Source organism: Xiphias gladius, chromosome 2, assembly GCF_016859285.1.
Source record: "Xiphias gladius isolate SHS-SW01 ecotype Sanya breed wild chromosome 2, ASM1685928v1, whole genome shotgun sequence".
Taxonomy (NCBI): Eukaryota; Metazoa; Chordata; class Actinopteri; order Istiophoriformes; family Xiphiidae; genus Xiphias; species Xiphias gladius.
In genome coordinates, this window is record NC_053401.1 from 13,231,911 (window position 1) to 13,258,427 (window position 26,517).

At 40.4% G+C, this 26,517-nt stretch overlaps 4 protein-coding genes across 7 annotated transcripts in view; 1 reads left to right on the forward strand and 3 right to left on the reverse strand.

Moving 5' to 3' along the window:
- The window catches only part of ahcyl2b (adenosylhomocysteinase like 2b), a 39,885-nt gene extending 34,072 nt beyond the window's left edge, over positions 1-5,813 (reverse strand). Inside the window, exon 1 of one of the 2 annotated variants that reach the window (XM_040145928.1) lies at positions 4,873-5,813. In XM_040145928.1, the coding sequence (XP_040001862.1) occupies positions 4,873-5,208 (336 nt within the window). In that variant the 5' untranslated portion in view covers positions 5,209-5,813. The remainder of the gene's footprint in view (positions 1-4,872) is intronic. The other variant, XM_040145937.1, reaches the window with a different exon arrangement.
- Positions 5,814-6,085: 272 nt separating this feature from the next.
- Positions 6,086-14,266, reverse strand: tmem209 (transmembrane protein 209). Of its 2 annotated transcripts, none has more exons than XM_040140166.1 (15): positions 14,176-14,266; positions 13,635-13,795; positions 13,445-13,503; positions 13,019-13,150; positions 12,692-12,921; positions 12,402-12,606; positions 12,023-12,198; positions 11,816-11,887; positions 11,546-11,642; positions 10,834-10,959; positions 9,010-9,107; positions 8,190-8,304; positions 7,939-8,036; positions 7,203-7,276; positions 6,086-6,986 (listed from the first exon to the last, which is right to left on the reverse strand). In XM_040140166.1, exons 2-15 carry the CDS (start codon positions 13,772-13,774, stop codon positions 6,932-6,934), a joined length of 1,677 nt encoding a protein of 558 aa, XP_039996100.1. In that variant the 5' UTR covers positions 13,775-13,795; positions 14,176-14,266; the 3' UTR covers positions 6,086-6,931. The 2 variants fall into 2 exon arrangements, with proteins under 2 accessions (XP_039996100.1, XP_039996091.1); XM_040140157.1 differs by lacking the exon at positions 14,176-14,266 and adding an exon at positions 13,989-14,163.
- A 1,100-nt stretch (positions 14,267-15,366) lies between these two features.
- Positions 15,367-21,848, reverse strand: prdm4 (PR domain containing 4). 2 transcript variants are annotated; one of them, XM_040152123.1, is made up of 12 exons: positions 21,776-21,848; positions 21,393-21,459; positions 21,074-21,189; positions 20,432-20,620; positions 19,432-20,202; positions 18,987-19,136; positions 18,456-18,574; positions 18,274-18,359; positions 17,867-17,994; positions 17,069-17,752; positions 16,436-16,604; positions 15,367-16,271 (listed from the first exon to the last, which is right to left on the reverse strand). In XM_040152123.1, exons 3-12 carry the CDS (start codon positions 21,186-21,188, stop codon positions 15,908-15,910), a joined length of 2,775 nt encoding a protein of 924 aa, XP_040008057.1. In that variant the 5' UTR covers position 21,189; positions 21,393-21,459; positions 21,776-21,848; the 3' UTR covers positions 15,367-15,907. The 2 variants fall into 2 exon arrangements, with proteins under 2 accessions (XP_040008057.1, XP_040008067.1); XM_040152133.1 differs by having other exon boundaries at positions 21,629-21,819.
- LOC120803562 (achaete-scute homolog 4) lies at positions 21,132-23,869 on the forward strand. Its single transcript, XM_040152145.1, has 2 exons — positions 21,132-21,309; positions 23,210-23,869. The coding sequence occupies exon 2, from the start codon at positions 23,214-23,216 to the stop codon at positions 23,754-23,756; it is 543 nt and encodes a 180-aa protein (XP_040008079.1). The 5' UTR covers positions 21,132-21,309; positions 23,210-23,213; the 3' UTR covers positions 23,757-23,869.
- Positions 23,870-26,517: the final 2,648 nt, after the last annotated feature.

Sequence of the window (26,517 nt, forward strand, 5' to 3'; positions counted from 1 at the left end):
GCTATGTTTACTTTTAAGGCTCCCTAACATTTTTGCTGGTCCAGCTGAGCCTATCACACTCAAATATGTGGAATATATGCATGTATTTCTTCTCTGTCGCCTGCAGTATGTCTTCAGATGTTTTTCTTTAACTAAATCAGTCTTTTCCATCAAAAATACATTGTTTGGAGAGGTGAGAGAATAGTGGAAAAACTACTAGTTTATGCAAAATGGGTATATAGCGTGGCAACTGCAATGCTTTCAGCAAAACCCTCTGTGATATCCACATATTTCTTTTAGCTCAACATCCATGTAAAAATAGCTAGAAGACTGAGTGACAACTGGATTTGTAACCAATGCTCCCTTTCTCTCCCTCTCTCTTTCTCAGGGCATTTCTCAAAATTCACACCATGGTGCCACATTCCCGGCGTCAACCAACGCAGCAAAAGAATGTGTGAATGCACGTTTGCATACCTTAAAAGACAATTTCTATTTGTCTAATTTGCTAAAGACAGGCAGTAAACTCAAAATAAATCACATTTAGTATGTTTTTATGCTGCTGCTGAATACAGCGCAGCTGCCAATGCCAGCATACCCACTGTGAGTCTAGACTTGTTGGTTTAATGTTGTCTATTTCTACTGTCCTTTCTTCAACATTAAGATGACATTTTGCAACTCTAAAAACTTGTCTCTCAAATGTATAAATTTTAAAAAGACATTTGTTTTGTGGTGTGGACAGGGGAGAATAAGCCTTTTCAAAAACTATGATATATTGACGTAAACTTTTCACAAACATACCCTAATTAAATCTTCATATCTGCCATGTTTAAAGGCATTTTTTTTGTTAATCTGTGTTCTGATGTACAAAAAAAATATATCTGATCCAACTGTTAATCACTAAAAGAACAAAGTCACACAAGTTTATGTGCAGGCCAATGTGTGTCTTATTTCACTCAGGTGACTTATGGGCATAACCATAAAAGTTATCCTCAACATCCATTTATTAAAAGACAAAAGTAGGATTAGGCTATGATAAGACTTTGTCGATGAGGGAAGACGGGTTCCCCGGGAGAAAAGTGTGTGATCACGACTGTGCGCACACTAACAGACACGCACGCAGACCAGCTCAATCGCCGAGGTCACTCACAAATGGGAGGGCGTAGGGGAAAGAAAGTGACACATTCTCCTTTGCAGTCAAGGACTGTCAGGGCAGATAAAGATGCTCAGTGACCTTACCCGAAGATGACAATGCTGACTGGCCACAGTGCAGTGACTTCTTATACGTCACTAGATAACTTTGTCAAGTTGTAAAAATTTGAATGGATCAAATGAGCAATCTGGTTATAGAACTAACTGCATGCTGGGGCCTTCTGTTAGCTTACTTCATTTTTTATTAACCAACCACTTTTAGGTCCAATGGGTTCAACAAGTAGTATTAGCCTGCCTGCTTTTACAGTATATCTCACCACACTGACATCACTATGTAACAGGTCAGCACAAAGGCTTTCAATGGGCCAGAAAAAGGCCAAATGAAAGGTCCACAGCTGTTGACTGTTACAGAGCAAAGTGGCACAAAACAGAGTAGCTGCAATTAGTATACATGCAGCATTAGACAAGACAAACTAAAGCCGCACAGTATGGTGCCACATATAGACTGCTACATGACCTAACACAATTTTTGAAGTGCAGACAGATTTTAGTCTTTTAGAATACAGAACCTCCTCTTGGACAGTGTTCTCTTCCAAATAAAAGCAGCCATAGGTTACTGTAAGCCTGTTAACCAGTGAGCACTACCAGGAACACGAGCTTAGTGGGTGACATAACATTACATCAGAGAGGAGTGATCTTACTAACATGCTGTTCTCTGGAGTTATTCCAGAAAAAAAAGAAAAAAAAAGAAAAAAAGAAAATCACTGATCATGCCTTTCTAAAACCTTTTGGGAAGTTCAGTTATTGCCAAATGTCAAAGGTCAGTGGAGAATTGTTTAAGTTAGTACCGTTATGGCTCACAAGGTGAAAGGTCTTGTGCTTGGTAAATATGCTCAACAGGTTAATCATCTGCTTCAAATAAGGCATCAGTATAGGCAATCTGGCAGGTGACTCTACTGACCCATTATGAGACCAAAACAAGACTTGTCACAGCCTTGGCCAATAACCAGAAACAGTGACCATGCTAGCAACTAGGCCTGCTGTTTGCAGAGTTCTTTGCTAATTTCCTTCCCTCCCAACTGGAGGTATCATCCTGGACATCTCAGAAGCTGGAGATGTGAGTACCAAGCTGTGCAGGTTACAATGACACTCTTCTCAAAAAGCTCACATCGGGGCCCACCTACACCAAAGAGCTGGGCTTTTAATCCCCTTGTGTGGCAACATGATAAAGGAATGGATTACAACCTAGCTAGTCATCCAAACACTCAGTCAGTCAACACTGCTGCCTTCATTCTTGAATCATCAGCCCCACTGCTTCACTTACCTTTTATTGTGCTAGGCAAACAGAATTCATTAGATACTCAAGGCCAGGCTCTGGTCATGTATCTATAATGCAGTGTGCCATAAGACCCACTATGCCTCATGATCTATAAATAGACTGCCGGCAACCTTCTGTGCCACTGGATATACACTAAAGTGGTTGATCAGACAAATGCAGTGACAACAGAGTATTTACCCTAGGTTTACTGAGTACTGGCAGTTTCTCTTTACATTACCATGAGCTCTTTAAATTAAAGTGGATAAATGATAAAACCATCATAAAATGATCACTGTTCTGATCTCTATCTATCTATCTAATATATCTCTATCTCTCTCTCTCTCTCTCTCTCTCTAATATCTCTCTCTCTCTCTCTCTCTAATATCTCTCTCTCTCTCTCTCTCTAATATCTCTCTCTCTATCTCTCTCTCTCTATCTCTCTCTCTCTCTCTAATATCTCTATATCTCTATCTCTCTAATATCTCTATATCTCTATCTCTATCTCTCTCTATCTCTCTCTATCTCTCTATCTCTATCTATCCGGTAGGTCCGGCTTTGGGCTGCCCCCGAAATGTGGTTCACCCTGTGGGTCCAGTGCTTCCACATGCTGGTTGACTTCCATGTGCCTGCTTGCTGTGACAGTCTGAAGTACTTAAAGCCATCTGCTCTGTGCTGCATTCAGTGCATAGTCCATTCTCACACTGTACTATCCAGTTCTTGCCCTATGGGTCTTCTAGTGGGGTTTCCATAGAGGTTGTCTAACAGGATAGGATTATTGTCTGGGCATAATAGTGGATTTGGATGTTGAATGTATCCCATCCAGCTTTTTCTGTCTCTAAGTTTCACCCTATTCTAAGGCTAACAACCCCTCTACCTTTTGATTTTCCATCTCAATGGTTTGTAGTCGAAACTCACTAAACTAGTATTTTGCATTGATTTCAAAAGGTGGAGCTCTAACAGACAAACACTGAAACCCATTTTAAAACCAAAACTTTTTGTATTTAGACTGTTACGAGCACATGCCTGGAGGAAGTCAATGAATCAGTGTGTCTCAACCGTACACATATCTAAACTCCTGATTCTGACCACCACAGATAAAATGCACTACAGTGACCACAAGCCATAACTCAACTGGTAATAATAACTTGGATTAGAGGAATAAAGCTGGCAGCTTCCTCAAAGTGTTCCTTATCAAAAACAGTTCTTTCCTTGAACATTGCCCTTAATATCCACTTCTGTCCTAATCAAGACTAGAGGCAGAAAGATAAGATGCATTTAGGGCACAACCACAGCAAGGCAGTTTTGGCATCCTTGCTCATCATTAAAAAGACATGTTAAGTCAGTTTGACCTCTGAATTAAGACACAAGGGCTGGAACTCCCTTCACTGAAGCATCAATCCCAGGTGATCTAAAGGCGAAATCAGGCTTGAGAAAACTAAGTGAATGGAGTGCCCCGGGGTCGAGGATTATTGACTAGTGTTATGTCTGAGTTAGATCACACTTCCCATTGCATCGGTCAGACTATATTTACCACAGCATGTGTTTTGAGCAAAGAACTGGGCATTTTCTTAATATACTAACCTGAAGTCAAGCAAGAAGCAAAGATCGTCTGACCTACCTAGCGGGCTGTCCCTTTAGTTAAATTTGAGTAAATCTTATTGCTGGTGTGTGTGTGCTGAGTGTATATCGGTCATGTAGCTTCATAAAATGTTTGCTGAGTAAGATATCTAAGCTCTCTGAAAACCACCATACTGATATCATTTGCTAGCAGCGTGCTGCAATAAAGGTACCACGTGTCCCAAAACTGGAAGTAACTGAAATGTCTTTTTTTTTTTTTTTGCGCTGTTGACCAGGCAAAATGGTCAGCATTAAGGCAAGTTAGCTAGCGCTTACGATAGTAACTTAAGCTTTCATTTAAGTTTGTGACAGTGCTCAATTTAACAGCATCATATTCTGTATTCTGTGTACGATGTAACATTATTTTGTTGCGCAAAATCGTGGTAAGTCACCCATCCACAAGGCAACACAATTAAGTGTGAGCTATGGTTTTAGAAAGGGAGTAGCAAAGTCTCTCCCTTCACACAATCTCAACTAAACTTGTGACAACAATTGGATAGTCGTATCCAGCTAACGTTACTGAGTTCGTGTGCTCAAACATTTAGCTATGTCAGCCTAAATGAAATGGATGCACCTTTTTAAAAGGGTGTTTAGCCCTTATTACACTCTATACAGTGTTATTAGAACCGAAGACCATCATTTAAAGCGTTTACTGACACAGCTGAATCAGCTTTGAGACCAGCTAGCCTGTTAGCATCGACGCACAATGCCAGCTTTTCCATAGAGCTTTCATTGCGGCGAGGTGCTTAGTAGTGGTCCAATAACAGCAAGGATATAGTAGTTACGGAGAAAAATGTTGTCTCCCTCACCTTTTTCATCCGCGGAGCCTCAGCAACGGTACCATCACGGTTGACAAAAGCCTCTCCGCCGTTCTGCTGCGGGTCCGACCGCTTCATAGCCGACGCCTGTGGCATCTTCGTGGGGTTCGGGGTGAGTAAGCCCAAGCTGCCTTCCCCGGCTTTCACTGAGGGCTCCGCTGTAGGGGACGCAGCGGCAGATGAACCGGCCTCGTGCGGGTCGTTCCTGCCGAGGCTCTTGCCCTCCGACGTCGGTGTCATCGGAGATTCAGCCGGTAAGTCTTTGCCAGTTGGGACGTCTTTGAGTTCGACCTCTGCCATTTTCGCTGCCACAACCTGGACTGACATCGCTGCAGTTTCACAAAGTCCTTTTTCCAACACAGATAGCGAGTCAAGCGGATGTGAGCGTAGGAGCTACGATGGCCAAAGTGGATTGTGGTTCTCGTAGTTCCTTTAAGTATTTCGAACCCTGCCCCCCATATGCCATCTTAAATACGGTCGATGGACATACGACTGACACTTGAACAGTGTTTATCAGTATGGGGAAAAACACAAAACGACTGACATATGTATGTCATTTAGCTGAAAAGGAGTTGTAATTGACACCTACACTACATTACCCACCAGATGAAGCTGCACTGTGAAATGTGTTATGGGAAATGAAGTTTGTAATATAAAAAGGACAACAGTAAAACTACAAAACAAACGCGATTTATGCCAGATAATGCTGTCTGTTCACAGAGCGATCACGTTTCTAATTTCTACACAGTCTTTTAAAACCAGATCCTGGAATTTTCATTACTATATCCTTAATTCCCAATCTCACGTAAAATGAATGAATGAAAATTTAAAACTGCAAGATGCAATTAAATCACTTATATTACACTTCATGAAGGGCATGCTGCTACATCTCGAATTTCCCAGCAGAACAGTTTGTCCTCAACCAATGTTGACTCCATCCTCGAGGCATTCACTGGACGTGGCTGCACAAGAAACTCCATCACACTACAATGCTCATGTGGTGGATATGTAGTATGTCATTAGAGAAAATGGGACCAGGAGTAAGGTCAAATTGCTTAAAGGAAAAAACAAAAAAAACAATACATTGCCACCAAGTGGATGCCCACGATAGTCAGAAAGTACCCAGTACCATTAGGTGGAGGGAAACGAACAAACCTCAAAGACTTCTTTTATATCTAAATTTTATTTTTAAGTAGAATGTGACATTTGTAAAATAGTATTGTGGAAAACAAGCAAACATGTACAAAGTTTGAAATTTTATGAATGGCTGAAAAGAAGTCTGGATAAACAGCATTCAGAGCTCTTTGTAGAACATATCCAGATTAAAGACTTTGGTGATTCAAAAGCTTTTGTTCTCCATCACATATCAAAAGAATTAACACTGTACATAATTATGTGTGGCACTGCAGCCTGGTAATATGGAAAAGTTAGCAATTACAGAATACTCCAATACTTGTATTATTGGAGTATTGTTGCAGTTTGCACTGGTCCATTTTTTGCAGGTAAATTCAAGCACATGCTAGGAGTTACTGGCAGATTACTGCAGATCTTCATTCTAAAACAGTACAGGAAAAAAAGAAGAAAAAAAAACCCAACATACTAGTTGCAAAAGGTTATTGATGCTAAAGAAACGTGTCAAGTCCACACATACTGTATTTACATTCAAGCTGGATGGGTCTAAGCCCTTTGCCACCAATTGTGAGGTATATTATTTACAAAGCTGCCATGCTGGTACATTCTCAAATTACAAAATCAGAAAACTAAACAATGTTAAAAATACAGCTCAGCATTGTATGGCAAGCACATTGTGGTGTAACAGAACTGTGTTCTTAAAATTTCAATGAAAATAAAGCATGCCGCCAATTTGTAGACTAAAATCCAAAAATGTGCATTTATTGTGAATTTCAAAGTGAAGTTCTTTTTTTTAACATGTAGTCCTTAAAGAGTAGTCCTTAAGTTGAGGCGATATTCAAACCAGTGCAGACAGCACTGATGAAGAGAAAAAAAATCATCCATTTGCAGCTTTATGTTGCTTGTGAGTTACTACGCATCAGCCTTCAAATATCCACAAGATGTTCACCCCAGAGAGGCCAAGATTTACTCTCCTGAAGAAAATATGAAAAGCAATTTAATTATCCCACAGAAGGCAAGCAAGGTCAAACCAATCATTTTCAATCAAAATGCAATCTATATTTTCATGTATGACCTTTTGTTGAAAATGAATAAATATTTCATAATTCTTTCTAATGGCATATACTTGTGTCAAAAATTAATTTGGGCTCGCTGATCATTTATAGGATTTTAATATCAGAATTACTCACCCCAGCATCCCTGACTCCTTGGTCTTAATGACGTAAAGAAACATGAGGATCGTGTGGAAAAGGTTGTTCCTGCCCTGTAATAGAAATCAAGATGGGTTCATGTCATTGGAGTCAAAGTGTTGCTGTAGAGCAAGAAACCCTGAACTGTTTATGCATGAGATGTCTAACAATTTAATAGACAACAAACACAAATTATTTCAGTGTAGGTAAGAAAAAGAGCTATAGTTCACTTTTATCATTGGCCAAAATTCATAAAACTCCCCTCCTGCTTCTCAACAAGATATTCCCTGAACACAAATATTGAAAAGCTTACAGAAGGCCCTTAAAAAGATTATTTGTCAAATGTTCCGTGTGTTGTTGGTAACAGCTGTACTGCACAGTTTTGTTCAGATACACTGACGCGGAATTTTATGTCTTTGTTAGAAATCTAAGATACAATGCTTTCCCTGTTATTTTAAGACCCCCTGCATTTATTATTTAGTGTTTTATAAGCATTTGGCAAGTTCAACTTTTTTTTAATGAAAATGATTTAATCTTATGTTTGATTTTGTGTCACCTCAGGGAGACATATAAATAGCACAGCTTAGATGATACAAAATAAGAAAACTGGGAGACAGATTATTTCATTTTAAGCCCCTAAGGGCAAAATAAAAGTACAAGCTGTTTTGTAAGAGCCTGAAAAATAAAGAATTCATTTTTCAAAAGGGGTGAGAACATCGAGTGTTTTGGCTGTCACCTTGGGTAGACTGTAGATGTGTCCCTGGTAGATGAGCTGGTAGTGAGGGGGAGTGGTGTTGCTTTGGTGGATGCAGAAGAGGTTCTCCTTGGTTACATCTATGAAATATTACAAAATAGGCACAAAAACTGAAACATCATGAAGAATTGAAGTATAATAAAAAGAAAGTAAGTGCAATATTTCAAAAATTAGTAGCATACAGTGGCAAACACAAGCCCTTTATTAGTCTTTCTTCCTATGTGTGTATTTACCAGGTTTGTCTGGGGTGTGGCTGAAGTGTTGTGAAGTGAAAGTCTTTCCATCTGGGTACTTTGGGTGTGGGGGCAGTCTGGAGTCCAAGTATGTGCAAAACACATGCATGAGGATCTAAGGGAATAGACAAAGACAGTGACCTGACTATGGGGCCAAAAGTATTAGGCAGGTATTAAGTATTTGGCTGGCGATCCCAAACTGATGAGGAAGTCCCAGACCGTTAATGAAACATGACTGCAGCACAGTCCCTGCAGTCAAAAGACTCAATGAACCATGGCCAGTTACACAGTGTACAGGTGTTGTTAAAACAGTCAGTAAATGAACACATTACACATTTAAAAAGTGAAGCAAGCTGTTATGTTGACTGATCCCAACCTATATAAGCTGTTTTCTCACTGATTTCAGTTGCAGTTTCTCAGATGTTTTCTTAGTGTCCTCTGATGGGTAAAGTGAAGCTTTTTGGGTTTTGGACTGTAAGTTGGACAAAACAAGGCATTTGAAGATATCGCCTTGGGGTCTGGAAACATGTGATGTGAATATGTCACAATATGTTGACATTTTATAGGATAAACAATCAATCAAGAAAACTATCTGTAGATTAAGGAATAACGAAAATAAACATTAGATGCTGCACTAACTAGATTATGAATCAAACTTGAATCTTTTCTTTTTTTTTTTTTTTTCTTTTCTTTAAACATGGTAATTGGTTGTACATCTAGCTCTGTGTGTGTTTGTGTGTGTGTGTTTGTGTGTGTGTGTGTGTGTGTGTGTGTGTGTGTGTGTGTGTGTGTGTGTGTGTGTGTGTGTGTGTGGACTCACAGAACAATCAGTGGGGAGGTCTGTGTCCCACTTCCTGTTCTTCAGGTCACCACCGCTGTTCCAGCGGAAGGAGCTCATGCAGCCACTGTGAGCCAGCTCTGACAGGACAGAATACAGAAAACATGTCAAACACACATATACAGTCCAGACCGTAATTATTTGGACAATTACACTTTTTTTTTTTTTTTTTTTTTTTTAAATTCTTCACAGTCTGTGCTTCAGCACGTTAATTAGAATTAAAATAATAGCTGCTACATTAAAGTGCCAAGTTTCAGCTTTAATTTCAGTAGATTTACATCAATACAGAAAAAACTGTGTGGGAGATAGAGTCCCTTTGTTTAGGGGTTCAAGAGTAGTTGGACATATACACATGTAGTCACACAAATTCATCATATTCAATATTTTGTGGAAAATCCTTTGCAGTCAACAACCACCTGAAGTCTTTGACCCACAGACATCAGCAGACGCACTGTATCTTCCCTGGTGATGCTCTCCCAGTGCTTCATTGCAGCCACCTACAGATTTTACTTGTTGTAGGGTCTCTCTGCCTTTAGTCTGGTCTTCATCAAGTAGAATGCTGCTCAGTTGGACTGAGATCAGGGGATTGAAATGGCCAGTCAAGGATATTTTACCTGTTCACACTGAAAAGCTGTGTGTTTGCTTTGGCTGTATGTTTAGGATTGTTGTCCTGCTGAATGATGATATCTCATCTGAGTTTTTTATGCATTTGGCAGAATCTGAGCACACAGAATGCTTCTGCTTACCTCTGCATTCATCCTGCAGTGTGCTAGTTCTATTGTTGGCCATATACGCACAAGCCATAACAGAACCACCACATCTGTAAGATGAGGTGTTGGCTTTGGGTCACGAGCTGTTCCTTTTTTTCTCCACACGTTCCACTTTGCATCATCATATTTTGATAACGATTAATTTTTGTTTCATCAGTCCATAGAACTCCATTCGAGAACACTACCCATTTCTTTGTGTGTTTTTGTGAACTGCATCCTGGAATTTCTGTTTTTGAGGTTTACCAGGGACTTGCATCTTGTGGTGAATCCTCTGCAGTTATGGTCATGAAGTCTTTTTTTGATTGTTGACACGGAAACATGTCCGCCTACATCCTGGAGTGTTCTTGACTTGCTATGCAGTCATAAACAGTGTAGGTTTTTCAACATGCAAATTATTTTCTGCTCATCCACAAGACTTGTACTCGTCAGTCTACCAGGTTGTTTGCCATTTTCTAGTTCTCTGATAGATTAATCCTTTTTTTTTTTTTTCCCCTCAGGCTCATTATTATCTTCTTTACTTGAACAGTCACCTCTTTACTCCTCATATCATGACACAACTCCACCCTAATCTAAATGGCAACTCCCAGTCAACTCTCAGTCAACTCTGAGCCACGTGTGAGTTTTTTGCACACTGAAACGATACACAGTTGCCCACAAAACATTTAGCTGCCCAAAAACAATTACTTTTGGACCCTTGCAATTTGGGCACTATATGTACAAAGGGCTACATTTCATGCACAGTTCTTTCAATACTGATGTAAAACTAATGACATTACAGCTGAGACTTGGTACTTTAACGTATTATTTTATTTCAAATTCACTGTGCTGAAGGTCACAGCCTGAAGAACAAAAAAATGTGTGACTGTCCAAATACGTACGGTCTGGACTGTGTATAGAAAATAAAAATGTCTGACTGTTTGATTTTCTTTTCATACTCTCACACACATATTCTTGCACACATGCCATCACATTAGGAGCAGGGAATACAGGCACACATAAACACACATTGGTGGTCTAAAGGGTGGTCTGAACCTACCCTTTATGCGGTCCACTAGATATTCCTGGTTGGGTGTGATATCCAGGTACTGGACAATAGAGTTCAGGGTGGGGATGGATGAGGCTTTCATCACCGCTGCCTGCTTTAGGCTGCTTATGCTGGCCTCTGGTGGAGGAAAGAGGGAAAACTAGTAAGAGAGCAAAATGTAAAGAAAAATACTATACATTGAAATTGCAGTAATGATTACTGCAAAGTCAGTATTTCAGAATGAGACATTTTTTCCTTCAATTGGAAATGTGGGTTAGTATCTTAAACAAGCCGCTTTCTTGATGTGCAATGTACCTGGTAAACGTACTAGGTTGCATGTCTGAGAGAAAATAAGCAAAACTGATAAAGCCAAAGTACTGCTACTGCTGCTGTAACAAGAAAAGACTTTACTTGACTTACTCAACTTTGCGTGCTCCCTTAAATATGCTTTAGCTCATAATTTATTGGCAGACTAAACATATTAAATCCATTGCATAATTTCTCAAAGGCATGATTGTCAAATTGAGTAATAAACTGTTTTTCTGAATTTATTATTTATTAATATAATAATACTTACCAAAATATACTATTTACAACAAATAAGTTGACACTGATTTCCTTCTTTCTTTGGTCCTGTATGACTGGCACTTTCTTTTTATCTGAATCTATCTAACAGCAGTCTGAGATAGTAAATTTGCCATGAGTTATGTTGCAGATGATTTACCTCCTATCTGGAGCTCAGGGCAGCCCATCCTCCTGAGCTGGCTGTTGACAAAATCTATTTCCTTGACCAGGGGGACCAAGATAGTATCACTTATCCACTGCAAGGGAAACAAATACTTCCTAACTCAAACCCAATTTATATGTTTGTTTGTTTTTTTTAACATATTTTGGAAGTTTTGTGACGAAAAATCAAATGTGAAAATAATTTCAAACTTTTCCATAAACAAAGTTTTTTTAGTATGTAGTTCTGTAAATATGTTTGAAAACTCACATTCCTAAGCTTGGCTGTCCAGCCATCGATGTGGTCCACTACAGGGCGACCCGTTGTAATTCTGGCCCACACCTACAAAACAGAAAGGGAAAAAGATATAATTTCATGCTAATCATGCATCCCACTCTGACACAAGCAGACTTAGACACCAATCAATATTTTTTTATTAGGGCATAACAAGATACCGTACAATGCTAATCTACAGACCTCCTCTGCAGCCTGTTTGGAGCCCAGGTCCGTATCATCCTTGTGGGCAGATGGGGCCTGAGAGCAGCAGGCTGGCTGGTAAAGGAATTTCCTCAGGCTCTGAGCATAATCCCCCACAGAGCGGTTGTAGTTCCAAAATGTTGGACTGTGGCTCGGAGACACAGACTCTGGACTCCCTACAAAGGGTATCAGTTAATCACTTTATCTGAAAGGTTCCATTCTATTATGTTATACATCCACATATGGAAAAATTAACTGGGCAGCAGCTTCTAAAAACAATTCCTTGGTTTACACCTGCCTGACTCAGATATACCAGTGACTCTGGGTAAACAAAGTTAGTTACTAGCAGTGGAGTTCGTACAAAACTGACGTATTGTACCTAGTTGGCTGCGGTGACTCTTCTCCTCCTCTGTGCGGAGGAACCTCTCCAAACTTTTCAGATCCTCCATGTAGTCCTCCTTACTTCCTGGGGAGTTAAACACTGAGGGAGAAGTGCGGTATCGAGCCCTCAAGCTGGAGCCTTCTGCTGGCCCAATGCTGCTCGGATAGGGAGAGGAAGCAGGGGAGGGACTGTAGTTCAACACCTGAGACAGGAAAAAAACAATATGGAGTTACTAAAATTAACTTAAGCTTTTCCTGCACACTATATCAGTGCTATGATGAACATACCTTTCCAAAGGCCACTGAAGGGGAAAAGGGCCCCCCCCCACTGTTTGGGGTCGACGGGCTACTGAGAGGAGGGCTGTACCCAGGTACACAGCTGGGGGAGAACTTAGGGCTGGTGGTGGCTGGTCGAGAGGGGCTGAAACTCAGCACACTCTGGCCCTGCAGGGGAGACAGCTGGGCTGGAGCTGGCGTCTCTTTTTTTTCTGGCTTCTGGGGCGGAGATGCCTGAATACCTGCAAGGGGAAAGATGATAATGACCATATGTAATGAGTGTATTTACATACATGTAATAATGATTAAACAAGAAGAGTGAAAAATTAAATGACTCACTTGTGTTCCTCAGCCCCAGGAGAAGATGCTGCTCGGGGGATACAGCAATGGTGGATGGAGCCATGGTGTATTTGAAATATTTCCAGAAGTCGAAAAGAGCATTGAGGCTAAAGAGAGAGGCTAGCACCAGTTCTGTGAAGGAGGACAGAAAAAAAGAAAGCACACATAGAATAAAGGGTCTTCTATGACAAAATATAAATATTTGAGTGTCTGTAATTGTCAAATTAATTTTCAGACTTTCATTTTTAATACCCCTGGCATGTGATATTAGACCAACTCTGCTGTTTAAATTAAGATGAATCTGAAAATAATTTTAGGTCTAACTCTAAAAGAATGTACTTTTACAACCTTTATTTTAAGACATTTTAGTACTTTATAACACCAGCAGACATCCTTAGAATAAATGAAAGTGTAATAGGACCTCACCAATGTACCAGATAGGCCAGTAGGTTATGTTATAATATCGGCTCAGCAGTTTTCCTGACCTAACAGAAAGGTACAAGAGACACACAGACACCATCACACTGTGCGCTGGAAAAAAGAGATGTGAGATAGAGGAACAGTGCTACATTACAAATGATTGCGTATGGTTGCAAGAGAGACCGTTGAAACTTACATTTCGGTATAAATCATGCCAGCTAAGGACACGTTGAGCACAGCCCAGGCGAGGACCACCTGTCGAGCCTGCTCCTCTCTCCTCATCCTCATCGCACTGTCTATCATACTGGGCACCCCCTCCTTCGGTGGGGTCAACATGATTTTATCACACTTTTCAGGCTGAGACAAGGTGCAGAGAAAAACAGACAAAACGCTTGAAGAACAGCATAACAAAATGTCAAAATATTACCAATATTCCAATATTTCCAAATATTACCAACATATAGCGTGTTTTACAGAACAGCTATTCTTTAGCTCGACATGAAATAAGATCGTGTGGCATGACAACTGTACTTCACTTAGGGGGACTTACGGTACAGACAGTTGAGCTTCTAGCTAAACGGTTAGCCAAAATTAGATAGCTAACAAATAAACAATGTAGAGTGTGCAGAGAATGCATATAATACGTTATAATATAATTGATAATACAACATATTATCCTAAGGGAGGACACAGGCAAAGTATAAATAGAAGGTGTAAAAAATATAGATAACTCCTACCACGCTGAAATGAATGACAACTGCAGCATTGCATAATTAGTATTTAACCGGAAGCTACAATATCGACTTCCGCTAGCAGTGGATGCTGGGTTGTAGCCTATCGCTAATTCTCTTCTCAACATTAAAAAGTCAATACATAAAATAGTTTTAAAAAAAAATTAGTTTACCCACGGTATAGTAAAATATTGCAGATACTATTATCTCATCATCATAACAATACCGAGAGTTATACAGATGGTCAGTGATGTAAAGTAACTAAATACATTTACTAAAGTACTGTACTTGAGTACAATTTCGAGGTTTTTGTACTTTACTTGAGTAATTCCATTTTATGCTATTTTATACATCTACTCAACCACATAAAAAATACTTAAAAATCAAACCTGCTCCTAAATTTTTGGCTTGTAAACACATTACCAAAAAAATCTCTCTCTTTCTCTTTATATATATATCCAGATGTTCACAGTATAAATTGCTAGCAGTTTCACCAATTTCCCCTCTTAAAATTCAGATGGTTTCAACACCTGAAAGATATTTTCAAATAATTTTCATAGAATTTTTTTTGTTTGTTTGTGTTTTCATCTTTACTGCCCCATCAATCATTTTATCCTTAGATAATCTTATCCAGATTTATCTTGCGACCACTGGACTAAGCTAAACAAAATATATGTAAAGTAGATGGAACTAGCTACAACTCAACCCCTACAATAGTAAAATGCTAAAATCAGTCACAATTTAATAATGTCAATCATAATAATATATAACTCACAGGAGGCAGGAGTTGAAGTGAGATATTCACTATGTGGGGCGATATCTCCGTTTTATAATTACCCACATGGTTTTCGCATGGGTGATGTGTTGAATATAAAGGAAACTGGGTCAACTATGATCACCAGTCCACAAACATCACAAACCAATGTAGACACAAAAAAAAAAATTTAAGTCATAAAGTAAAGCTGTAATTTATAATTTCAACTCTATGACAATCAATCAACATTATAAAACAGCCATAAATGTTCATTTACTTTAAACATTATGCACAAGATTGGATGGAGCTATAAAATTATTTCAACATGTAGTTAACATTCACACAAGACTATCACAAGAATGCCCAGATTCCTGTTTTCAAGAGGCTCACTTCCATTCACACAGACAATTTAAATAAAAAACAACAGCAGCAGCAACAACAAAAACACAAAATCCTGCTTTTAATAAATAAAGAGTAAAAGCACAGGCCATTTAGCAATTACATATGACCAGGACAACAATGCAAGAATATGGCATCATAAATTTTAGTTGAAATTAATGTGCAACTACACATGAATATCAGGCATTCACTCCATGTTATTGACAGAGTCACAGAAAATCAGATTAAAGAATACCAATGAATGAATTATAGCTTATATGAATCCCATCAACCAATAATATTGCACAGGCCTGAGTTAAGTGAAAAAAAAAAAAAAAAACAGAATAGCCTTATAGAAATAGTCAGATCTTTATCAGCTGGCTTATTATATGATATAAAGATTATTTTAGCAGCACTCTTATGCTTGTGAGAAACTCAAAAATCTAATTTTCAAATTATGTAAAATGTTGCAATTAAAATGTACTGATTATGTAAGATTTTACATTAAAATTTGTAGTAACTGATATTTGGCAAAATCTAGAGGTAAACATCAGTATTGTAGTAAAGTAAATAAATAAACATGACATCTCAAGAGGCACAGTGTTGTCAATGGGGGGGTGACAGGGACTTTTCAGAGTTATATCCTCCAACATCTAACCCACAGTCTTCATTATTGGCTGAGTTAACCATGCTCTCTCTTCCTCTTCCTCTTCCTCTCGCTCCCCTGCTGTCATCGTCCTCCTCCTCCTCTTCTTCCTCATCTACATCCTGGTCCTTGCGGGACGCTCTTTCCGTCTTGGGCCCTTTGCATATCTTGAGGTGACGCGTGAGGTGGTATTTGGTGAGGAAAGCTTTGTGGCATTTCTCGCAGACAAAGTCTCTGCGGCCCTCATGAGAGTTCATGTGCTTCTTCAGGTGGTTGGTCTTGAGGAAGTGTTTGTTGCACTTTGGGCACTGTATCCGGCGCTCACTTTGGTGGGAAAGAATATGAAGAGGAAACATCAGTTATCAGAGACAATATATTCAATACTACATTCTGCTGAAAGCAAGTGCTTAATCCATTGGTCTGCTAACTTACAAAATAGTTGTTTACTTCCACAGCTTTATCTAGAATACAATACATAAGTTACATACTGCGTGTGAGAGAACATGTGCTGTTTCAGGTCATGTTTCCTGATGAATGCCCGGTCGCAGAGGTCACACTTGAGCTTTTCTGCACCGGTGTGGATGAGCATATGTGACGCCACGTGGGATTTCTGTGTGAACGACTTTTCACAAACCGTACATCTGTAGTTCTTCTGACCTGTGAGTCGGAAAAAGAGTTTTAGAGGTTTAACACGTTTCAAAGCAAAAGATTAGCCTTTTGGGAAAAACAGTTATTCAACAGACAGATGTTAGAGTGGTATCAATCCTCTCATCAAAAATCTCTGCCAGAAAGAGAATAAACATATTTTCAAAAATGTTAAACTATCCGTTTAAGAAGTTTGGGGTAAAGTGTTAAAGGTGCTGAGAAATTGCTTTTAAACTGTTGTCTTCTTTTGTCTGTCTTCTTTTGTGATGCATATAACCTGTCACAATTTGTCAGACAAGTCTTTCTAGGAAAAAACTTCTCTCATATAGAGTATGTCTGTGAGTTTTTATATGCAACTTTTTTATGTGGCTTGTTTGGGAAGACACAGGAAGAACTGTGAGGTTCATATGACAGCTGAAAGACAGATGTTGCCCAAATCACACCAATGTTTATACTTCCAATATCCCTGTACGTACCTGTGTGAATCTTGAGGTGCATCCTGAGGTTGCTTGGATCGCTGAAGGCCTTGCTGCAGTATTCACACTTGTGAGGTTTCATCCCCACGTGCCCCATGAAGTGCACATTGAGCTTAGTGGATGTAATGAAAGCACGGGAGCACATGCTGCACTTGAATTTCTTCTCCCGCACATGGCCCTGACCTTTTGCTCTCGAGGTAATGTTATTAGAGTTTCTATTATTGCTGCCCCTGCTGCTGCTGTTGTCATGGTTTGTTTGTCCTGTAGTATGTGCGTGGCAGGGCCATGGTGAAGAGGAGGAGCTCGAGGTCCCGTTGGTCAGCTTCTCTTCTTGGTGAGTGTGTTGCTGTTGCTGCGGTTGTTGCTCTTGTTGCTGTTGCTGCTGCTGCTGTTGTTGTTGCTGTTGTTGTTGTTGCTGTTGTTGTTGTTGTTGTTGTTGCTGTTGCTGCTGCTGCTGCTGTTGCTGCTGCTGCTGCTGCTGCTGCTGCTGTTGTTGCTGCTGTTGCTGCTGCTGCTGCTGATGCTGTGGTTGAGAGTGGTCCTGCTGTGACGGGCTGTGGCTGTGTGGAGGTTGGTTATGGCTGTGATTGCTGTTATGGCTGCTAAGATGAGACTTGAGCTCAGAGGAGGAGGAGCACTCTTTGCCACATTGGCAGATCTGGCCCTCAGGCACCTGAGGAACACCTGTAGAGACATAATAGTTGATGGAAATGATCAATTTCTGGATAACAATGTCAGAGGTGAGGTGAGGGTTCTTTAAAGTCAGAACTTTAGATGTTTACTCATCTGCCATCTCACCCATCGTCCTGCAATAGTCTCTGCTGTAATAAAAGAGCAGCTCCTGGTCCGGGTGAATTTCTGTGGTTGTACAGAAGAACAGTTTACCACTGGCAGGGTACGCCACCAGGTTCTGCTCCTCACGAGTCCTAAATACAAACAGTAAACAAAGATGTGTTTATTAACTTGTTGGTTAGACTGAAATAACATGGCAAAAGTAAGAAAGCTGATCACAAGCACTGATTCATTGGACAAAAAAATTGAACTGCAATTTTTTCCCTTTTTTTCCATAAACAATGGGAACTGTTATCAACCATAGTTCACTGTGGCAGCTACATCCAGCCATCCATTTACATTTAACACAATTCTAGAGTTACACCTCAGAACTCAACATTTCATACAAGCACTGCTGCTACTCTGTGTCCTACCTTGCCTTGCGGACAAACATCATCCAGTTGCATTCGTTCTCATCTGTTGTCACGATGTAGAACTCAAGCACATTGTTGTGATACATCTGCGACAGAGAAAATGGCTAATCATCTTCATCTACTTAGCGTGGTTTCGCATTGACTACGAAAAATCACAATCATACCAAAACCACTGCACTGACCTTCCATATCTGAGGTGCGTCCTTTTCTGGCCAATCAGACAGATCCACGTTGCTACAATGCTGGCCAACCATTGGTCCAAAGCAAGTCCTTGGAGGAATGACATCCCTTGCAAAAACTCCTACAGTAAGCACATTATGTCATCAATTTAATTGATGGTCTACCAAACTTTTTTTGTGTACCCATGTGTAGTATGTATCTTTTTTTAATCTTTTCTATACAAAAGGGATAATGCTGCAGGAATGAACCAAGGAGATTTAAAAAAAAAAAAAAAAAAAAAAAAAAAAAAAAAGGAAGTGTCTTTTGTTTTAAAACATATTGCAAGATTATATGTGTATTAAAATTACAGCTAAGGGTTAAATCCCGAGTGGGCTCACCAAAATGACATGACAGCAAAAAAACAAAAAAATATACTAAGAGTCAGATATGTCAGCCATATTCTCTCCTACATATAGATGTGATCAGTTCACAGAATAATGACTCAGGTCTGTCGTGCCACAGACAACCTTGTTTAAGGGGGTTAATTCTCTTACCAAGTGGTTCATCAGCCACTGAGATACGCAGGCACAGTGGACGTGGCAGAGAGAGGCGAGCCCGGCTTTGGATGGGCGCGTCAGGGATGAAGGTGACTGGGCCATGCTCTGGACAGTCTGAGGTATAGGAGCGCTCACACAGTGTGCACCCTAGTATACAACAAAACCAGCACAAAATTTACCACAAGTGAGAGTTATTTGAGTCACTTGTACTTACTGCCTTTTAACAATGTCAATGTATGGCTTATTTTACGTCATCTTATTCTATGAAAGCCTTTTCAAACAACTTGCTATTTAATTGTTATATTTTGCTGAATAAAAGTATTTTCCAAAGCTTATACCTGTATATGATTTAAAATACTTCTCAGATCTAAAAAACATGATTTTCAAATCCACTGGTATATCCAGTTATTAAACATCTGAAGGAACTAAAATACAAACTCACAGATTGTGTAGGCAGTGACCATGTTCTCCTTGTTGGAGGTAGAGTCTTCGAGCTGTAAGGTGGAGTTCACCAGCACCAGGTTGTTTTCTGGCCCCAGTGACACTTCTGCAGTGATGGGAGACACATTTACAGCATCCAGCCCCATCCCAGAGTGTCCATGGAGAGGCACCGGTTCCAGCTGGCCCTGACTGGCCATGGAGCCAGTGAGCACCACACTGACGACTCCCGAGTTCAGCTCCCCGTTGGAGTGGAGCTGCTCCCCGAGTCCTCCTGCTCCTCCTCCCCCAGAGTTTCCAACTCGGCCTCCCATATGATCTGGCTCCATCACCACCGGTAGTTCAAGCACAGGGGGCCCATGGAGGGGCAACACCCCACCAGAGGAGTCCACCCCGGTCAGGCCCTCATGGGGCTGAGGCTGCCTTCCTCCACCAAGTTGCTGCTGGGTATCAGACACCGCCACCACCCCGACTCCATCCATGGTGGCCAGCTCCTCCCCCATTCTATCAGGGGACATGGGGCTGCTGACACGTGACTCCATGGCCAATCCTGTAGAGTCCAGGTCATGAGCACAGGTCTGGTGGAGATCTCCCTGCCCACTGACCTGTCTGGAGTCCATGGGCACCAGGCCCTGCTCCAGTGGGCCTCCAGGGCCACTGTAGGGGTCCAGACCTGAGGGATTGTTGCTGGCCACAGACAGGGTCCCATCCATGTTAAGGCTGCTGGGATGAATGTATTGAGGTGGTGGACGGTCTGCCAGATATGACAGGATACCTACAGACCAAAGAGAGAGGAAGTGTTTTTAACGTACTGAGAAGAGTGCATGAATTTTTCATTAACCTAATTAATTTCAGCTGAAAAAGAAACAGGATGAAAACTACACTTCAAACAGAGCATCTGGGTTAGAGCCTATTTAAACAAGTAATATAAGAATATTACCAACTGCTTTGAGGATTTCTACAGAAATTACTTATCTATATCTCACACACAGACAGTACTCCACCTGGCAATATGTGTCGGAAGTAGCTGCTCTCCAGGTTGGGGTATGGAGGAGGTGGCAAGGAGTAGTTCCTCTCCGGCAGGCCGCACATCACTCCTCTGTCACTCAATGGACCCATGGGGAGCATCAGCGAGAGGGCAGAGGGAAGAGAGCCCAGGGAAGGACCCAGGCTGGGGATGGCCACTGGCATGCCTAAATCAAAATTCCCATGAACAGATGAACGCGGGTTGGAGACTGGTGTGCAGAATACAATGTAGTAAATAATATGATGCACTGATAAAAAGGGTAGCCCTTTGTTCATTTAGCCAAAAAGCACAACACATTACACGTTTTAAAGCCCAGTTACAGTTTGATTATGAGATAACAAATGACAGGCGACACAACTCATCGTCTATAATGTAGTAGTTAAGGATTTAAATTTTCTTCTGTTAATCATACACATGATTCTGGCAAGTGGAATCTGGACAAATCACTACATGATCCACTCGATTGAGCAAGTTTACAACACAACCCAAACCCGCCACGACTGTAATCTGTGTAGGTAAGTCACTGAATAAGTCATACTAAGTCTTTTCATGCTTGGTTATGATAAATAAAGACGTGTTTCCCGGCTGGAGCAAATAAGCCTGGCAATGCCTTCCATACCTGGAGTTGGAATGGGGTGGTGTGTGGGGGAGGTGGGCAGACCCAGGTGGCTAGCACTCACTGAGGGCACACTGAGCTGGTCCATGCCCACAGGACTCAGGTTCATGTCATTCATTCTGGGGAAACAACATCATAACAAAACAACGTTGTGTTTTTTTTTTTGGCTGCAACTATAAGAAGTGAACTTTGGCTCTGATATCATCTGACTGGTACAGCAGATTATTACAAAGGAAATGGTGAGTATTCAGTATTCAACATTAAGCATATAAAGAAATACACGTACGCAGTGTGAGCAACATTAGCTTAAACGTTAGCTTACCTGACTTCAACAACTGATGTCCATCAGTAACTGTGTCCTGCTGGAGGGTGCTTTTACATTTCTCTCCCTGTCAAATAAAAGACCTGGTATGAAAACAACTGAAGGCACCCTCTACTACTTTTATTCAAACAGCCAAAATAACAGTTAACGTGAAATTTAAAATGACTGGTTTGCAACTAGTTAGCGAAACATCAACCAGTTTTGTCACGCTGCTAACGCTAGCTTTGCTAACTTACATCCTCGTATATCTTCAAAACAGAGAATACTCCGGGGTTTGAGCTTTTGCAAAAGTACATATATCCCTCGCCACAGTCGAAGGTGTACCTTCATTGCAAAAGTATCGATTATTTGAAAGGGAAGATGCCTTAAAAACAACGACATACCAGCACAATACCTCCCTGAACGGGGCCATGACAGCAGACCTTTCCGCTGCGCATGTGCAGTAGTAAGTAAGCGTGGCAGAGGATTTGGCTGATCACAAGTCAGCGTCTCTGTCCTTTACTGGCCAATCTGCTGAGGCTCTTCTCGGGGCCAAAAATTATATACAATAAATGTAACTTTTTGTATACTGAGTGATATCATTGGAATGTTTAGTAGGCGCCTGTACTTTTTTCGACTTCAAATTCATCTATACACGAGAGCAACTTCTGCATGCGCAGATTTTTAAATCTAGCACCGCATGCTCAAGCACAAACTCAAGCAAATCTGCTGATAGCGAATGATGTACTCTGTGTTCGTCCTCAGCTCAGTTACAGGCTTTCTCACAGTAGCTAATAAGAAGCAACAGCGACAACTATAGCCTACTTGTGACAATTATAATTACTATTTATTTATTTCACTAAAGCCACTGCACTCAACAAAAACATCATTCACTGCGCCTCCCCGGGCTCAGAGGCTGCAAGGGCAAAGCTGGCTGTTACTAGGAATTGGGAGATTTAGGCTTACAAAAAAACACAGGTATAAAGATGAATGTAATTCAGAATCTGATTGGTGAATGTTCAAGTATATTAAAAAATGTCATGACAATCATCTTAAAACTGTAATATTTCGAGGACTATAAAAGTGTTTTCGCCATCTAGCAATGATTTAGCAAAATCCCATAATGTGAAATGAAAAACAATTTTACGCAGCTGCCTCTGGACTCAAACACAAATGACAAGTGACTTCACAACTGGATAAAAGTAAGCTCAGCAATTCTCCATTTCCCTGTGGGATTTTTGTTTACCCTGTATGATCATTCTTTGAAATCGCAGATTTTTATAAGACATAAAGCATAGCCTAAATAAACTGATCTACCGAACTGGGCTCGGATCTGTCAGTCCCTGATTTGTCCTCCAACTTGTCCTTATTCATATATAAACTTAATACATGATTTATTAGAGTCAATCAAGCCTGTTATTAAAAACACGTAAAGTTTGCCTAGTAGTTCTTTTCGTGGACTGCTTCGCTGTCGCAGCGGAAGGAAGAAAACTTTATGCAAACAGTTTTATCTTGATGAGAAAGCTTCACGGCTGCATCCCCGCCCCGGATCACACCCACTCCGTCTATAGCCTCAAAACCCCACAAACAAGCTGTCCCTGACAATGACCTGATCGAAGAGAGTCGACGTTTTAAAAGGTCACTGTCTAAATATCTAATCATAAAGTGGCGACATATATGAGGAAACTCTTTCGCAAAGCGCGATATGATTGTGAGAGGACTCTGACGAGGTGAGTTGAAACGATTTTAGGTCATGTGGTGCAGAATCATATGCACCAAGTGTATTTTACTGCTCCCTAACTGTTTATTATAGAATTATCTCCTTTTTGATTTTTTAGTGAGATGTCTTATCCTGGCAAGGAGTTGATGGAGCATATTCCGTATGTCCCTCCGCTGGCTCTCCACGGCATCTCCATGGACAACAGCGGAGCGCACTACAAAGATGCGCTTCGACTCGGACTGCCCTTCCACCTGGACGCTGCATACCTCGACCCTGTGCACGGCCAGATGTTACCCTACAGACGGTTATCCTACTTCCCCTTCCACGGGCCTCTCGGTGTGTGTGAATATTCCTTCGAGCCCTCGTTCATCAGGAAAAGGAACGAAAGGGAGCGACACCGGGTGCGTTGCGTAAACGAGGGTTACGCGCGGCTCAGGGAGCATCTGCCGCAGGAGTTTGAGGACAAGCGGCTCAGCAAAGTTGAGACTCTGCGGGCGGCTATTGACTATATCAAACACCTGCAGAGCCTGCTGGACTTAAACGTGTCCGGGATGGATATGTCACTCGGAGATGCGCGCAACCATGCGCCGCTGCCGCAGAGGACAGAATGCAGCAGTGATGGAGAATCCAAAACTGGCCTCAGCGACAGTGGGGAAATTGTTTAGTAGCTCTCACTCTCGTTCTCTCTATGACATGCTTTAATTATAATTAAATGTAATTAAAAGGACAAAGAACAAAAAAACAAAAAAAAAACAAAAGAGAAAGTTTTTGCAGTAAAGATGTGACATGAATAAAATCTGCTGTAAGAGAGTGGACCATGCCTAACTGACACCATTTAAACTGTCTGCCTTCATTCTACATAGTGTGTACATGGAGCACAAACACTGTTTGTTTGCATATAGGGAGCTAGGAAAAACTCCCATCAGAGAAAACGGTTATCTTCAGGTGGATATTAGCAAAAACAATATTTGAGCATGGAATTTTATCTTTGACCTTTGGAAACAATATGTTTAAGGTCATTTGAATGAAGTTTAAAGTTGAGGTAACATCAAAAATTTTGCTGATTTGGTTATTGTCAACGAGGTCAGTGACTCTGGCTGTTTATTGACCAAAAGACTACATTATTTCAGTGAACAAAGTCTTAGCCAAACAAATGTATTAACTATGTGTTACTGACATATAATAACATTGGAGTCCAGTAAATCCACGTAAATAGGCTATAGTCAAAATAAGTATTAGGAGTAATTCTATCCTCTACAGGGACATTTGACAAGTTAAGCATTTCATCTCATCATGAGTGAATTCAGTGTACAAAGCAAAAAATTGGTAAATTATTATTTTTTTGTATTGTGTTAAAACTAATCTTGTTGGCAACTTGTTAATATCTACAATTATTGACTCTGTTTCAAAGCAAATTAAAGAGCTAACAGTAGAAAGGCTATTCTACGATCAGAAGTTTTGAATAATACAACTGAAAACTGATCTCAGATTTAAAGATCATTTCTTAGATCCACTTGCTGTACAGGTCAGTGGTGATATATTCTCAGAACCATAAATAAATGAAAATTAAATATTTGTTATTACTGCATTTTCCCCTTTAAGTGGACTCCTAATGCATTGGTCCTAATGCGACACAAAGAGTTACATGCATGTGCTTCATTGAAACCAAATGAGTGAGCAACTCAAGAGGTCATAGTGTTTGTCTGAACCTACACATTATGATGTTACGATATTGCTGTAAAATCTGAAAACTTACTGTAATCAAGAGCATAGGACCCTGGATAATTCTGCAGTGTCTATCTGTGCCACTATAGGCCTTTTCCCTTTGACGTGTCACAGCAGGAGAAGCAAATGACATTGATTAGTAACTCACTTCCAGGACTATGTAAATGTAATGCAGCCATTAATCATATAAGTCATTACACCTATGCTTTTCCTGCTATTACATATCAAAATGTCTTCTATGAACAAAGGCTAGTCTGTCTACTACTTATGTTATAGCAAAGAGAAGCCAACATTATATTACAGTAATACAGGCTTAACCGGTTCCCAAAGTACAGAAATTACATCTCAAACCACAAGTGTCTATTCAGAAGAAAGTTTCTCTCATTGCTTTTAGTTACCTGAGTGCTCTTCAAAGACCACCTACTTACTGTACTATATCAGGGTTCTCAGGAAGTTTTTCTCCCCTAATAGCTTAAGGAATGCATTTATCAGGGAGCCCTCAGCCTTGCACGAGGAGCCTCCAGAAACACCAAATTTCCGTCCTATTTGTGTGTTTATGCTTCCCACCTCCGCTGACCTGCACGGAAACAGCTCACTTTTACTGATTTTCAGTAATAACAAAACACCAAATTGGAAAAAACATAAACATGATATTGTATACAAGTAAAAGAAATGGGGAGAGACCAGCAGATTGCAGTTCAAGTGAACCGTGTTAGTATGGAAGAATGGCATTGACAGCCATGAAGGCATGACAAACCCTCAGCAAAAGGTGTTTGGCTACGCAGTTTGTGAATTAGACCCAATAATTAGCTAAGTGCTGGTACCCTGGGCTTGATGGTTCAGTGGCACTCTTTAGATAGAGAACATGAAGCTACTTAAATGAAAGCCTCTGCCATAATGGATGTTTTCTTTCCTGATGCACACAAGCTGATTCTAATCAGATTCTTGCACAGATTCCTTGCAGGCATCACCCTATTTTACTGGAAAAGTTGTTGCTAATGCATGCATGTGATTTAATACAGAAGACAGAAGAAATGTTTATAACCTTGGGGAATTGTATGGTTGCAATATAATTCCAATTTATCTCTGGAATTATATCACATGTGTTAACCTCCAGCACTATCAATCTGAATCTGTCACAACATTTGCCACAGAAAAACTGCAGAAAAAACCTTGTTGTCTTAAACCACCAGGTACAACAAAATGCCCTTATACTGCATGCTGTCTTCTCTCCATTCTATTTACCTTCTTCCATAATGATTGTTAGTTTCTGGCCAAGCCTTGAAAATTTCAGACTAACAACATCTCCTCCAAACAGACGGGCAGAGACACAGGGCCACCATGGGCCCCCAGGAAAACACACACTCGTCGACAATGACAGCACCAACATTTTGTAAGAACAGGCATACAAAACAAGGTTCCGATTAAGGATATGAGGCATGAAAAATGAAAACAAGTCAAAGGTAAAAAGTAGAATAATCAAATCAAAGTGTAGTAAAGACTGGTTTGAAGTTGAACTATTAAACCATCGATGCTTATTTGGAATCTTTATGAAAAACTAAAATAAAATGATCAGAGAACACCTCTATGGGTGTGAGAGACGTGCAAGAGATTTGGGTTCTATATTAAGCCTGCTAATGGTTACCCATTTGTGCAGTGCTGGAGAAAAAAAAAATCCTGCAAACATGCAGGATGACTGGG